The following is a 15,734-nucleotide window of genomic DNA, read 5'->3' as shown; positions in this document are numbered from 1 at the left end:
GTTTTGCGCCTCTTTTCCTTACAGGACTATTATTTTCAATGTGAAAATTGTGGAAATCCTAGAATTTGTTATCATTTACAGTTAAATTTGCTGTTTTGTTTGAAAGCAGTTTCTTTGTAAGTAGAAAAAAATAAAGCCCTATATAGAATCCGCAGGTAATGTTGACACTGATACCTAACTTTTACATTATCTCTTTATTTTGTCTTTTAGGACATCCAGGCGGAAATTGATGCCCACAATGACATATTTAAAAGCATTGATGGAAATAGGCAGAAGATGGTAAAAGCTCTGGGAAACTCTGAAGAGGCCACTATGCTTCAGCATCGTCTGGATGACATGAACCAAAGATGGAATGACTTAAAAGCAAAGTCTGCCAGCATCAGGTCAGGATAGTAAATATCAAAATAAAAATAGCAGGGGAAGTAATTTTTCTAAATTTTGTGTGTTTCTCAGAGAAAGGGCAGCCTTCCCACTCATGCTACTTTTTCAGAAACAGTTTGTGATTTAAACACAAAGAGTATTCTCTTCAGTTACAGTTTTAATTTATTTTATGTCCAATGCACTATGCCAACCATTCCCACTTCTCACAAATGCCCCTATCGTATTTTAAAACTAGTAACTAATAAAAATAATGTTACAAATACCTATTAATTATTGGATATTTGTCTTGATAAGTACTGTTTGAATTTTTACAAATGTACATTTTACAACTGTAAAAATTTACTGAAAAAATCCTAGTCAGATGAATTGTAAAATACTTTCCTATATGAGGAAATGGAAATTTAATGAATATAATGAGTAACTGAGCTAACAAGTACCAAGCCATGATTTGAATCTAGGCCTTTTTGACTGGTGAAATTGTTTTGCTTCATCATGCTATTTTTAGATCTAATTTGAAGACCTATTTATAGAACTTAAATATCTACAGTGGACATTAAAATAGAAAGCTGATGATTTATGGTCTGTATCTGGGGAGAGTAAAATTATTAAGGATGAACCCTAGGATTGTAATTCTGACTAGGAAAAGACTTTGAAAAATCACCCAGAGTGACACAAAGATTAGTGTTATTTTGAGGATCAAGAATTTTTAGTATCGTATTTAGTACAAGGTAAATAGTTCCTAATTAGGTATAAGTTAAGGGGATACTGACTATTGTTGAGTAAAAATTTCAAAATAGGAAGTCCTAGTTCTTTTGTGATTGTATCCTGTGTAGAAAAATGTATAACCTTAAAACCAAATGATTTGAATTCTTTGACCTTACTATTTATTCTTTAATTTTAAGTCAATTGCTTAGCTCCTGTCAGTTTTAGTTTTCTGATTTACAAAATCAGAATGTAGTTAATTGACCTGATTATCATGATGATTGGATGGGATAATTTGATAGTTCCTTAATATGTGAATTTTGCCCAACATGGCATTTAATTTGCTTTTTCATTCACAAAGGGGCTGCTGAGTGGATTTGCTTTGACTGTTTTCAGATTGTATAGAACAGCTTCATGATAAACAGAAATCTTCAATTTTTTTTTATTGTGAATGAATTCTTAAAAAACCTTTTTTTCTTTTAAGATGTCCTGAAGTGTTTTTCTTTTTCTAGAATCCATAGAAAGGGACTTGCCGATGCTTTTACATTAAAGGAAGGAGTAATGTAGTGTTGGTGTGAATACTTCTGTGTAAAGATTCGTTGGAAATAAAATACACACCGGCCAACTAATCTCTAATAACAGAGGATAATTAGCATTGTGCGCTGAGAGAATGTACTTATAATCTTCAAGACTTGAATTTTAAACTGATTCGTTCTCATGAGCTTGCAGCTTTCTGTTCCTCATAAATACAAATAACAAGTGTTCCAGTGAAGAGTGTTCCAGTGAAGGGTGTTCACTGAGGACTTAGCCAAACCAACATCCAAGTTAAAGAGCTTAAAGCCACAGGCTGGCCCTCATAAAGATTGCATACACAGTGTTCTAATTTTGTCAGTTATAGGATTTTTTTTAAAGAAAGAAAATGTATTGAAGGCTATTGTCATAAACACATCATTCCAGGTAGAAAGCTACAGAATAAAAAAAAATCTTTGGTCCTTCTTGGGAGTTACTGCCTAAGTCTATCAACTCATGCTTTTTTTTTTTTCCCCCCTTGGAAAGAAAGAATAATTAAACTCCTGTTGGAATATTTTCTGATTAGCCAATTAACGTAAATTATAGAAGAGGGGAGAACATTCCTTGTCAGTGGGCTTCTATATCAAGACAGATTGCACATTCCAGTTAAATACAATGAGGTAGAAACCTTTTAGCCTGATTACTCACCTCAGAAGATTGAGGTACTAATTTCAAGCATTTAATTTTTAAAAGTTATGTCTACGTTTAAGGTGTTGCTAATCAGAAATAAGATACAGACCCTGCCTATAGGGGTTTCACAGATCTGTTGAGAATAAGATGTGACCTAGAGGGGAGAGGGGCTAATCTCACTTCAGACCATCATCAAACACTTCATAAAAGAGATAATTCCTAAACTATGCCTTGAAAGATGTATTGATCCTTCCCAGATGAACTAGTAAGGAGAAGGGAGGGCTTGAATTAATACTGTTTTTTATGAAAGTTAGGCAGATCAGTCTGTCTGAAAATAGAACTTTCTGGTGTTGTGATGGGAAAGGTCTGTAATCAGACAGAAAAGTGAAGGGAGAAGTGACAGGCAAACCATGAAACACACGCGCTTACTGTGCTGCCTTCCACTCACCATGAATTTTGGGACTTTTAGTCAGAATTATTAGATTGGAGCATTGGAAAGATCCCTCTTTTACGGTTATGGGAAATGTACTAAATAAGTCCAGTTCTGAAGACAGAGACCAGGGAAATGGAAGAGAGGTTAAATACAACGTATTTCCCATGGGCACATGGGCACTGGTGAGTCACCCAGGAGAAGACAGCCTGTATCCATTGAATGGATGTCTGCTCTGCAAAAGAGAGCCGTATGTGATTGTTGATGCCATGGGATGGGGGTATGCAGATATAGATGGCAGGTATTCTTTGTAAGCTGATTATTCAAGAAGGTGAAATATTAGGATTGGTCAAAGCAAAGAAGCCCAAGAAATCCTAATACATAAGGGATAAGTGAAGACAAAGAAAGCTGGCAAAGGGACTGTCCTAGAAGAAGGAAGAAAACCAGGCAGAGAGTGTTGGAAAGAAGCAAGGGATAAGGGATTTCAGAAAGAGGAGCAAGATAATAGTGTCAGCTGCCGGAAAAAGGGGTGGTGGAGGTCCATCAGGGACAGAGTTCAAGGGCAGCGGGAAGAGCTTTGGTGATTTTTTGCCAGCATCGTTTTCGGGTTGAAGTGAAAATCTGATTGCAGAAGACTGAAGAGTCAGATTGGAATGTGAGGCACAGAAATAAAGCTGTGGCTTCTCAGGCTAGTTTCTTTAGGAACTGTGCTCTGAAGGGAAGAGACAAGAACACAAATACTGTACCTGTGTTACTACACACATCACACATCTATAATAGCTATGGGGCTGTATCTGTGTCTGTATTGACCTACCTGCTTTCTTAGAAATATATACAAAGAAATATAATTCAAATATAAACATATTTTGCAAAATATTGTGAATTCCACATATAGTTATTTCATAATACCTATTTTCCATGAACTTTTTGAAGATCCCTCATACATTTAACTAAAGAAATAATGATCCATTCTTCATGTTCATCTTCAAAAAATAGGCAAAAATAAGTTCACTAATATATTCATCTCTGCTTGGATATTTATTAAAGAGAAAATGGTTTATATTTCTCAGTAATGGGACTTTAGTGCTTACTAGTACTATACTCTTAAGCAATGCTGTTTACAAGCACTGACTTTGCCACTTGGCAGTGGTGCCACCTTGGGAGGGTTACTTAACTTATATGTGCCTCAGGTTCCTATGTGGATGCTAAAGATACCCTTCTTGTTGGGTTGCCATGGATATTTCATTTAAGTGCACTATAAATTATATAAAACAAGTACCCTATTTAAAGTGCCTAAAATAGTGGTACATGCTAAGTGCCAAATAATTTTTTATATATAATCATTATTACATTTATATATTATTTTATTATTGATTGTCACTTTTTGGAGAGCATTAGTTAATTCAAAAGATATGAAAATTCTCCTTATGCTATCTTTTCCTGTCTTAGCCACTAATGTTAGGAATTTTTGAGGAGTTTCCCAATAAGTAGTGTTCCCCTTCCTGGCTGCACTCTGAGCAGAAACAATGCAACAGTGTCCTCAGCGGGCATTAATAATGTGCCAGTAGGAACTCCAAGGCCACATGAATTACTGATAGACGCTATGCTGGTGGAGGTTATCACAGAATGAGAGCCGAGTAGGGCTGTGAACCCTACTCCAGGCATATTGGCCAGCAGTGACAGGTCAAGGTGACCTCCCATGTGGAGGACACCACAGAGAAGTGTAGACAAGAATTTCATATCTGCAGGCCAGTTCTGGGGAGGCAAGGGTGGCAGAGATAAGCACATGCAGACATCTCCCCCTGAAGTTATAAATTGGATTCATCACTTCACCACTACAGGGACTGCCTACAGGATGGGGAAGAGGGCAGAGTGTGCTTACTGGAAAATCCCTCCCCAAGGAGTGGGGAGGCATCATCTCACTAACAGATGTGTTGAGGCAGCCACTCCCAGCCTCCTGCCTTCTCTTCCTGCCTCCTTCATTAGGACAATGAAGCCTGTTGAACACACTGCTCATTTCTGCTCCTCTCTTCTCCCCTCACTCGCTAAAGCACAGCCTTCCCCTTATCTGCTTCAAATGTGAACAGAATCTCTGTGTCCTAATACATCTGCAAACTCTTCCACTCCTCGTCTCATAATTGAAAGTTACCTTTCTCCTTAATTGTATGCTTTACTCAAGTTGCTCTTTAATAAAGATTAATTTAGCCATTTTCCTCAATTAGCAGCCAATTGGAATATTCGGAACATACAACAACTGCTATGGGCACCAATCAATCAGAAGATCTATGGGCGAAAGCAGGAACCCGGGCATGTAGGGATGGGAGGAAAATTGGCAGCCCCATGGCTACTTCTTAAGCACTATTTCTCCATCTCCCAGCTTCTCCTTAGATGTAAAAACATCCATTATTCTAGCCATTTATCTGCTTATTCCTGCTGTCTTCTGATCCATAAGATATTCTTTATTACACATTAATTTGTACATCCTACTTAACTTTTTTTTAAAGGTTTATTTATTTATTTGAAAGACAGAGTTCCAGAGAAAGAGAGGGAGAGACTGAGAGAGAGATCTTCAATCTGGTTCATGCACCAAATGGCTGTGATGGCAGGAGCTGGGCCAATCTGAAGCCAGGAGCCCAGAGCTTTTTCCAGGTCTCCCACATGGCTGCAGGGGCCCAAGCACTTGTGGTATCCTCCTCTGCTCTCCCAGGTGCATTCTCAGGAAACTGAATCAGAATTGTAGCCGCTCAGACCCGAAGCGGCACCCATGTGAGATGCTGGCACCGCAGGAGGAGCCTTAGCCCACTACACTACACCACAGCTTTACCAGCTACACCACAGCACCAGCCCCTACTTAACCTTTCTTCTCCATCCCTTCTTCAGCTCCCATTCTTGGTACCGATATCCATATTGGTAACTTTTTTTTTGTTTTCGTGTCCAAATTGCTTTTCACTTTATCTGTAAAGCCTTTATCATTTTCCTATTCCTAGGGACCAGAATACTGGTTATACTAGGAACCAACTACCATTTCATGTCATCTTGGCATTCCTGAGATGATCCATCTGGAGAGACCAAGGGCAGACTGCTAGAGCATGGCTTTTACTGCACTATGTTCTACCGGCCCATGTGCATCTGAACATTATTGGTTTTGCCCTATTAGTCAGTGAAGAGCTCTCTGTTGTGTCAAATCAGAATTGCTTACAGCATCATCTATAAAACAGCCCTCCTTCACATTAGAGTTACGGATTCTCTCCAGATGGCTACTCTGCTTCATGAGCTATTTTTTTTTTTTAATTATTTTTTTTTTTTTTTTGACAGGCAGAGAGAGAGAGAGACAGAGAGAAAGGTCTTCCTTTGCCATTGGTTCATCCTCCAATGGCTGCCGCGGCCGGCGCGCTGCGGCCGGCGCACCGTGCTGATCCGAAGGCAGGAGCCAGGTGTTCCTCCTGGTCTCCCATGGGGTGCAGGACCCAAGCACTTGGGCCATCCTCCACTGTACTCCCGGGCCACAGCAGAGAGCTGGCCTGGAAGAGGGGCAACCGGGACAGAATCTGGCACCCCGACCGGGACTAGAACCTGGTGTGCTGGCGCCGCAAGGCGGAGGATTAGCCTAGTGAGCCACGGCGCCAGCAATTCATGAGCTATTATACACCAGGGCAATCTTTATACTATTATCTAACTTTGTAGATTGTTTCCAATATGTACTTAAAATTGATATCCAGACTTTCAACTAGATTGTTTTAAAAAAATGTATCTCCTCCAATATTTTCAACTGTGGAATTCTTAGATTAGTTTTATTTTTCCTTCCTCTTTCTGAACTTTCCCATCTCTCTTCTTCGGTTTAATTGCTTAAACCCTTCCTCATTTCAGTCTATTTAAACCCATTCTACCCATCTCGAAACCATAGCCCACATAACATGTTTAAGTGATATCAGGACCTTGGATTTCCTTTCCTCTTTGGAGTTGCTTGTTCATTTTTTTTTTTTTTTTCCAATTGGTACTCCAAGAACCACACCCTCTCTGTTGGCTGCTCTTAGTCCTGGGCTGCCTTGAGGTACTCGAGAAAGTAAAAAGTGAGAAAATCTCTTCCACTGTAATTTTGCACTTTCTACTTAAAACTGGTATTTTAATGCTGAATGATTTTCTACCATAATTACCACCGTGACTGTTTTTACAAATCTCAATTCCTCTTTAGTTCCCAAATCTTTCCAAAGCTTCCTCTCTGTAGATACCTTTGCTTCCTTCTTTTCTGAGAATAAGGAGACCATGTGATTGATGTCCTTTCTGACTTGGAGTATTTAATATTCATGGGTTATTTATCTCAAATTGTACCTTAATTGTTCTGAAGTTGATATTGCTGTGGCAGAAAGCATTTGATGTAGTTTACCATCATTCTTAGGAAAGTGAATGCCTGCCAAATCACGATACCAGCTAATATCTATTGAGTGTTTATGTACCAAATCTACCCGGCAGCACTACCTCCTCTGATTGTGGTGTGCTCTTTGCGACAATGCAAAAAGCATGTGGCTCAATACCTTGGGCTAATTCTTGTATATTAAACATTATCTTTACAGTCTTTGATTATATCTCTTATATACTAAGATCCAATATGCCCTATTCTCTGGCAATCTAAAAACAATGCATACACTTGTATATTTCACTTAGATCAGTATTAGAGAATACAGCAAAGTATTTGAAGCTAGATTACAGGCTTTTAGGAACATTGACAATATTTTATAGTCACAGAAAAAATGTGAATTGGAAAATATAATTTCTGTTCTGTGAATGACATTGTTTAGCTTTTATGCTAAATTTATTTAATTTAGTTTTATGTTAATTAAATATCCACTTATCAGCTTCAGGACATTTAGTATAGATCCTTATGAACATATGGTTTCAAAGGTCAGTGAAATTGTCAAATCTAATGAAAACAGAGTTCGAAGATGAAATTCTGTCTTCTCTTTCTTTTATGAGCCTCTTAAAAATTCAGGGCCCATTTTCGAAAGCCTTTAGAAAAGATTAACCTTTAACATCATCATTTCCCTCTATGCTACCACATTTTACAATGTCATTGACGCCACTTTTAGCCTTAGATGGTTGATTCTGGTAACTGTATTGTGAAACTACTCAAATCTCCCTTTTCCTAATCCAGTAGTGGGAGAGTCTACTTCTTTCTTCTTTCTCTGGTGCAGTGCTTTCCCATAGAACTTTCTGTAATGATAGAAATATTCTTTATCGGCACTGATCAGTAGTCTACGCTAGCAATAGGTGGCATATAGAGCATTTGAAATTTGGCTAGTGCAGCTGATGAATTGAAACTCAAATGTATTAACTTTAATTAACTTGAACTGATTTTTTTTTTTTTTTTTTTTTTGACAGGCAGAGTTAGAGAGAGAGACAGAGAGAAAGGTCTTCCTTTTCCGTTGGTTCATCCCCTAAATGGCCGCTACGGCCAGTGTGCTTGCACCGATCCGAAGCCAGGAGTCAGGCACCTCCTTCTGGTCTCCCATGCGGGCGCAGGGCCCAAGCACTTGGGCCATCCTCTACTGCCTTCCAGGGCCACAGCAGAGAGCTGGACTGGAAGAGGAGCAACCAGGATAGAATCCGGCGCTCCAACCGGGACTAGAACCTGGGATGCTGGTGCTGCAGGCGGATGATTAGCCAAGTGAACTGCAGTGCCAGCCCTGAACTGAAATTTAAATAGCCACATGTTGCTGGTGGCTACCATGTTGGAAGCATAGTCTTGTTTTCTCAGCACAGTCTGATTGACTTTGGAGGAATTGATTCTTTTTTCCTAATATGTCTTTTTTCTCTTCCTGGGGAAAGGAATAACTTCCCTCTCCTTTAATGTTACCTGCTTGTCTTTCATTAGTTAAGAAGTGTTTCACCATAGCAAACAAGAAATTACAGTTTTAGTAAGAAAATCAAATTGGACATTTAATTCTGTGTGTGCCTTCAATAGAGGGTAATATTTTTCTGATGCCTCTGAACTTGGGTCATTATTGCTTTGGTATGCTTGCTTTCCAAATATGTCTTTACTTCTCTATAATGTATCTTGACAGTGTCTATCTGGTCTCCTAAATGCTACCCATAATGAAAGCAATGTAGTAGAAAGAGTTTTGACTTTGGATTAGATACCAAACTGTCCCCATAGTTCATGAGCAAGTTTCTTCCTTCTCTGAGTCATAGTCCCTCAAATTTCCTATTTCAGAGTATATTTAGCTGACTTCCCTTTTGTCTAACCTGATCCTAGAACAGTTGATGGCATGACTTTCTGTTGCTAAAGTACGGTAGTTCCTAATATCAGAGTGAGTTTTCTATAAGTATTTGTGTTGAATTAGTGGAAACTGTATTTTGTTTTAAAAAATGCCACTTCTCACTCACTCAAGCTATTTCCTTTTGTGTATGTACGCTGGGGGAAAGAATAATTTAAAGATACAATTTCTTTGGAAGGTAGATACTTTTGCTGATTTGAAACAGATTTTAGTTCCCAGTTTGCTCCCGAGTTTCTTTTCTACTATGTTTAAATAATGAGGTTACATTTTTATGGATCATTAACTTCTAATGAGCTTTTATATTACAGTTTTTTGAAGAACTGGTCAGTCAAAAATGTTTAGAGAGTTATAAAGAATGATCCATCCTACAAGGGGGGTAACTTGTATAAAGCACACGTACCCAAAGAATGAACTGAAGCAGTTAAGAAGTTAGGATAAGTCAATTATCTACAAATGTGAGTGTTCATGATGTTAGATTAAGAATGTTTTTAGTGAAAAGCTTCTGAAAACATGGTTAATGACTTGTTATCAGTATGGTCTCAGGGAAATTTAAGTTTTAAAAAGTTTATAGTAAAATTGAGGAGGTGCAATTAAGCCAGACACAAATTTAAAATGTCTTTTTATTATGCATTTTACCCAGTGTCCAACAAAAGGCTTTCATCTTTCCAGATGAAAGAATTAAAATGAAACTGGAACACTGAAGGCTACTACAGAAGCATACATTTATTTGGGCATATGGTAGTAATCCACTAAGCACATATTTATAATGTTCTGGAGAATAACCAGAACAGATTTTCCAGGCAGATTCTGCCAGATGAGCTTGCTCTTTCCTGTGGAAAAACAAAGATGTAGAAAAACACATATGCCAATTTTTCTTTTTCTATTTCGAAGCCACTTCAGCATCTCTTAAAAAGTATTGCCTTCATTTTTATAAATAGTGCTTCAGGTGCTACAGCTATAAGGTTTAATGATTAGTTTCATTATTTCTGTGTAGCCAAGAGTTAATTTCATTGGAAAACTCATTTGTATTCTCCTCAGTAGTGTGTGCAACTGGATTTCAAAGGAATAGAATGTGTGGTTTGTTTATTGATTAAGGAGTTAAATTATAGACATTGAAGATGTAGGATCAAATCATCTGAAATAAGTCAGAATATGTTCATCAGTGCTTTGCACATAGGAATACTTGAGCACTTCTTGATTGATTAAAGACTTCTGACTTCCATATCTTTTGTATTTATAAATATTGGAAAGAAATTGTAACAGATCTGTCAAATGTACTTGTAGCAAAGTGGCTTATTATTGCAGAAAGAGTTTTCAATTAATATAATTGAAATTATTTTGTTCTGCTCTGTGACAAGTGAAATTATTGTTTATTGGGGAAAGGTAATTACATATTTGGCCTACAATTAATCAATACAAACACAGAAAAAGCTGGAGCTCAACAGAATGAAGACCTTGTTAGAGTATAATTTTCTGAAGTGGGGCTAATCACAGCACCTGTGGAACAAATGGAACTGATAGTAAAGGCAAAGAAAAAAAAGAATTTCCAATCATAAAATTCTCAGAGAACTATAAAATGCTGTCAACTTTGTTCCATTTTTACAAATGATTTTGTATTAGTTCATACCTAGCCCTCTGAATATGATGTAGTTTGCTTTGTCTCAGCCAGCTGGCAATGAACTGTGTATAGATTGTAGAATAATTGGCCTCTTAAATGTGACTGCACATGAATGCTAGTTCATGATCTTAAAGGACATGCAAAACTCCACTCTTTTAGCCCAGTATATTAATTGATAGATTATGACTCTTATTGTATGAATGCAAGACAGACCAAATGAACTAGAGAGTAGAGATTCATGGTTGTTGTTCTGAAAACATTATGATTTTTTTAAAGATTTTATTTATTTATTTGACAGGTAGAGTTACAGACAGTGAGAGAGAGAGAGAGAGAGACAGAGAGAAAGGTCCTTCCTCTGCTGGTTCACTCCCCAAATGGCCACAATGGCCAGAGCTATGCCGATCCGAAGCCAGGAGCCAGGTGCTTCTTCCTGGTCTCCCATGTGGGTGCAGGGCCATCTTCTACCACTATCCCAGGCCGCAGCAGAGAGCTGGACTGGAAGAGGAGCAACCAGGACTAGAACCGGCACCCATATATGATGCTGGCGCTGCAGGGGGAGGATTAAGCTAGTGAGCCATGGCGCCAGCCCCCAACATTAAGAATTTTAACAAAGGCTTATGATATTATTGAATATCTGTTTCCAGGAATGCCCACCTAATCTGATCCATGCAGGAATATTTTGTGTGAAATAACTACAGAAGAGCTGTTAACATTGAGACCGAGACTCAGGTAGATCAGGTGTCCCCAAAAAGGAAATTACCGACAGATCTGAGTCCGTAGTGACTGTGCCTGTTTGATTTGTCCCATAACAAACAGTAAAAGAGAAATTTATGGAGGTGGGCATCATGCCAGTGTCTAGGGGAGACTTGTTATATGGGAGGATATAAGTATGATTATGAGGTTTCTAACTGGGATTGCACCAAATGGGTCATCTTTCCCTTCATAAGTATTCACTCTTTGGAAGCTGTTGTATTAAAAGACTTATGTCTATTTCTGTCAGGCTTGGCCATATGAACATGAAGATCATGGCCAGTCAAGACGATTCCACTTCACCAGATTAAGTGCTTGAATCTGCATTCACAGTCTGTCCACTGGGGTGACGCACGGCTGAATAAATCCTGAACCTTGATTCTCTGGAATTGTTTACAGCTGATCTTATATTCTATCTTTCTCACTCTCTCTCTCATTCTCTCTAGCTCTTTCTCTCTCTCTGTAAGATTTATTCATTTATTTATTTGTTTGAAAAGCAGACGACAGAAACAGAATTTTCTATCAACTGGTTTGCTCCCCACGTGGCTGCAAAGCCATGTCTGGGCCAGGCTGAAGCCAAAAGCCAGAACTCTATCCTGGTTTCTCACATATATGGCAAGGGCCCGAGTATTTGCACCATCTTTTGCTGCCTTCCCAGGTGCATTAATGGGAAGCTGGATCAGAAGCAGAGGGGCTGGGACACAAATGGGCAGTCCAGTGTGGGATGCCAGTGTTGCAAGTGGCAGCTAAATCAGTTGCACTGGAATACCAGCCCAAGTTATCCTATTTTTAAATCCAAGCATTGTGCACTTGAGGCTGGATGAGAGGGCTCTCTCTAGGGCCCTACTCATAGTAATGAGGAGTTAGTGCTTTGGTTTACATTTTTGTTTTCAAGTACTTTTGATCTTATTGGAAACTTTTACCACTTAAAAATGTACTTTCTAAACATTTTCTTGATTTTGAAGCTCATAATTTTAGAATTTGGAGGCACATTTCTGTTCTAAAAACAGAAATCCTTATGGAAACAGCACTCTCACCTTTAAGTCAGGGTATAAAGTACTGTAGTCAAGGACTATTATTCACTTTTGCCTTCGCAGTGGTCATTTTTAAAAAAGATTTATTTTATTTATTTAAAAGAGTAACAGAAAGAGGTAGAGCCAGAGAGACAGAGAGGTCTTCCATCTGCTGGTTCACTCCCCAAATGACCACAACAGCTAGAGCTGAGCTGATCCGAAGCTAGGAGCCAGGAGCTTCTTCCAGGTCTCCCACATAGGTGCAGGGGCCCAAGAACTTGGGCCATCTTCCACTGCTTTCCCAGGCCATAGCAGAGAGCTGAGTCAGCAGTGGAGCAGCCGAGACTTGAACCAGTGCACATATGGGATGCCAGTGCTGCAGGTGGGGGCTTTAACCCATTGCACCATAGTGCCAGCCCCTGCAGTGGTCATTTTTAATAGGCACTAGTGAACCTTTTGTCAAACAGTAACCTGCCCAAGCAATGCCTTATTGTTTTGACATTTTGAGATAAATGTTGGTAATATTCTTTCAGTAATTTATTTGATAATAAGAGAAATTAATTCATCATTCATTTCCTTTCCTAGAAAACTAATCAGGTTTTTGGGGAGGTGGAAGAAAAAATTATATGAGCCTCTAGTACATATTCAAGCCATATAATGATATCTAAAAATAGGTGTTCACTTGGTTTTCTGTGGTAATCATATTCCAAACACTGTATTGTTTGGAAATTGTTTCCTGTTCCTATCTCTGTGTCCCTGTGTATGTATATAGATGAAATGAGCAAAAAACATAATTGGATGTTAGTGTATACTGTACATAAACTTCTAACTAATGCCTTTTGCTTTATATTGTATCATGAACGTCTTTCTGGGAATTCTCAAATTTTTTCCTATGTGATACGCAGCTGTGCATTTTAAATGTGAATAGATATTACCAACATAGTAATTAGTTTCTTTTTTAAATTGTATTTTATGTATTTGAAAGGCAGAGAGAGAGAGAGAGAGATGGAGTGAGAGAGAGAGAGTCCAAGAGAGAAAAATCTCCCATTTACTAGTTAATTTCCCAAATGCTCATAGCAGCTTAGTCTTGGCCAGGCTACCCATAGCTCAGAGGTAGGCACTTAATCCAGGTCTCCTATGTGGGCTGCTTCCCGGCCTGCACATTAGTAGGAAGCTGGAGTCCATGGCAGAGTTCAGCTTGAACCCAGGCACTTCTATATGGGATATGGGAGTCCTATGCATCACGTTATCTGCTACACCAAACACTGTCCTCCAAAGTAACTGTTTCTTACAGGCATTAGTTTTTTTACAGAATCTCATGTGTGGAAGGGAACATTAGTTGGCCTTACAAGATTATTTGGCTAAAGGAAGGTTTATAAATTCTGTGAATGTAATTCCAGCTTCTAAGTGTGGCCTGGGTTCTTTCCTCAGGGCCCATTTGGAGGCCAGTGCAGAGAAATGGAACAGGTTGCTGACATCGTTAGAGGAACTGATCAAATGGCTGAACATGAAAGATGAAGAACTTAAAAAACAGATGCCAATTGGAGGGGATGTGCCAGCCTTACAGCTCCAGTACGACCATTGTAAAGTAAGTTGAGTGCCTGGAGTGAGTATCTGGTTTTTTGTGTGTGTGTGTGTTTTTTTTTTTTTTTTTAATTTTGCTCAAGTGAATCCTTGAAATAAAACTGTAGATAAATCAAAGTTGAACCATTATAATAAGATCTCCCCACTTCTAATTGTCGGTATTTAGGCGTTTTATTTAAATTGCATGCATTGCTTCCATTTGTTTCAAATTAAGTTGTCTCTTCCTATTTAACTAAACATTTTTAAACATTATAGGCCTCCAAAGCATAATATTGCTTTAAAGCTTTTCATGAAGTCTACTTAAATTTCTAACAGATTTTAGAATATTAATGTATTTTCTTTAAAGTATTTTTATTAATATAAATAGAACAGATTCCATAGTTACAGTTCCAAGAAGACATCCATATTCCCTCACTCCCCCAATGCCCTCCCTTATTACCTCTGTTCATCAGTTTTGCAAAGACATAATTTTAACCCACTCTGTATTCATGGAGTTAATTTGCTGCTAACCATGATATTCAGCAAGTAAATAGTAGGAAGTCCATAGTTCCACAGGAATATAAACAAGGGCTAAAAAATGATACTCATATCACAAAATGTCCATTTCATTTCTATGTATTTTCTTATATTCTAAATTAACTGACACATATCAGATAAAACATAGGATATTTGTCTTATTTTGGCTTTTTCACTAAGCATAATTGTTTCCAGTTACATTCATTTTGTCTGAGTAGGATTTCATAGTGTATGTATATCACATTTTCTTTATCCAGTCATTAGTTGATGGACATCTGGGCTGATTCCCTATCTTAGCTAATGTGAATTGAGCTGCAATAAACATGTGGGTAAGGATAACTCTTTCATATGCTTATTTTATTCCCTTTGGGAAAATTCCCAGGAGTGAGATTGCTGGGTCATATGGTATATCTATTTTCAGATCTCTGAGAAATCTCTATATTGTCTTCCATAATGATTGTACTAGTTTAGATTCCCCACAACAGTGGATAAGTTACCTTTTCTCCCACATCCTCAACAGCATTGATTGTTTTTTGACTTTTGAATGATAGCCATTCTAACTTGGGTGAAGTGAAACCTCACTGTGGTTTTTATTTGCATTTCTCTAATGGCTGGTGATACTAAGTATTTTTTCATGTGTGTGTGTTGGCCATTTGTATTTCATCTTTTGAAAATTGCCTGTTCATGTCCTTTGCCCATTTATTAATTGTATTCCTTGTTTTGTTGTTGTTGAGTTTCTTGAGCTCTTTATAGATTCTGGATAGTAATCCTCTATCAGTTGAATAGCTTGCAAATATTTTCTCCCATTCTCATGGTTACCTCTTTGCTGGGTGTTTCCTTTGTAGTGCAGAAGCTTCTTAGCTTTATATAATCCTATTGGTCTATTTTTGCTTTTATTGCCTGTGCTTCAGGGGTCTTTTCCAATAAGCCTTTGTCTATGCCAATGTCGTGCAGAGTTTCCACTATGTTTTCCTCTAGTAGTTTGATGGTATCAGTTCATAGGTTTAGATCCTTGATCCATTTAGAGTTGATTTTTGTATAGGTGTTAGGACATTGTTTCATACTTCTGCATGTGTAGATCCAATTTTCTGAGTACCATTTATTGAAGAGACTACTTTCTCCAGGGATTTTGATTTTAGCTTATTTGTCAAAGATTAGTTGGCTTTAAATGGATGGATTAATTTCTGACAATTCTATTCTGTTCCACTGGTCATGTCTATTTTTATGCCAGTACCAGGTGTTTTGAATATAACTGCCCTGTATTATGT

The 15,734-nt window shown here is 38.1% G+C and overlaps 1 protein-coding gene across 15 annotated transcripts in view; it reads left to right on the top strand.

The window, feature by feature from the left end:
• The window catches only part of UTRN (utrophin), a 580,255-nt gene that overhangs the window by 396,506 nt on the left and 168,015 nt on the right, over positions 1–15,734 (top strand). For all 15 annotated transcript variants that reach the window (XM_089333656.1, XM_089333655.1, XM_089333653.1 and 12 more), the window contains 2 exons: positions 211–383; positions 13,798–13,954. In XM_089333656.1, coding sequence (XP_089189782.1) covers positions 211–383; positions 13,798–13,954 — 330 coding nt within the window. The remainder of the gene's footprint in view (positions 1–210; positions 384–13,797; positions 13,955–15,734) is intronic.

The sequence above is a fragment of the Oryctolagus cuniculus genome, chromosome 5, assembly GCF_051225735.1.
Source record: "Oryctolagus cuniculus isolate XC-2025 breed Fujian yellow rabbit chromosome 5, ASM5122573v1, whole genome shotgun sequence".
Taxonomy (NCBI): domain Eukaryota; kingdom Metazoa; phylum Chordata; class Mammalia; order Lagomorpha; family Leporidae; genus Oryctolagus; species Oryctolagus cuniculus.
Note: the sequence above shows the minus strand (reverse complement) of the source record. Positions and strands in the feature narration are given on the sequence as shown.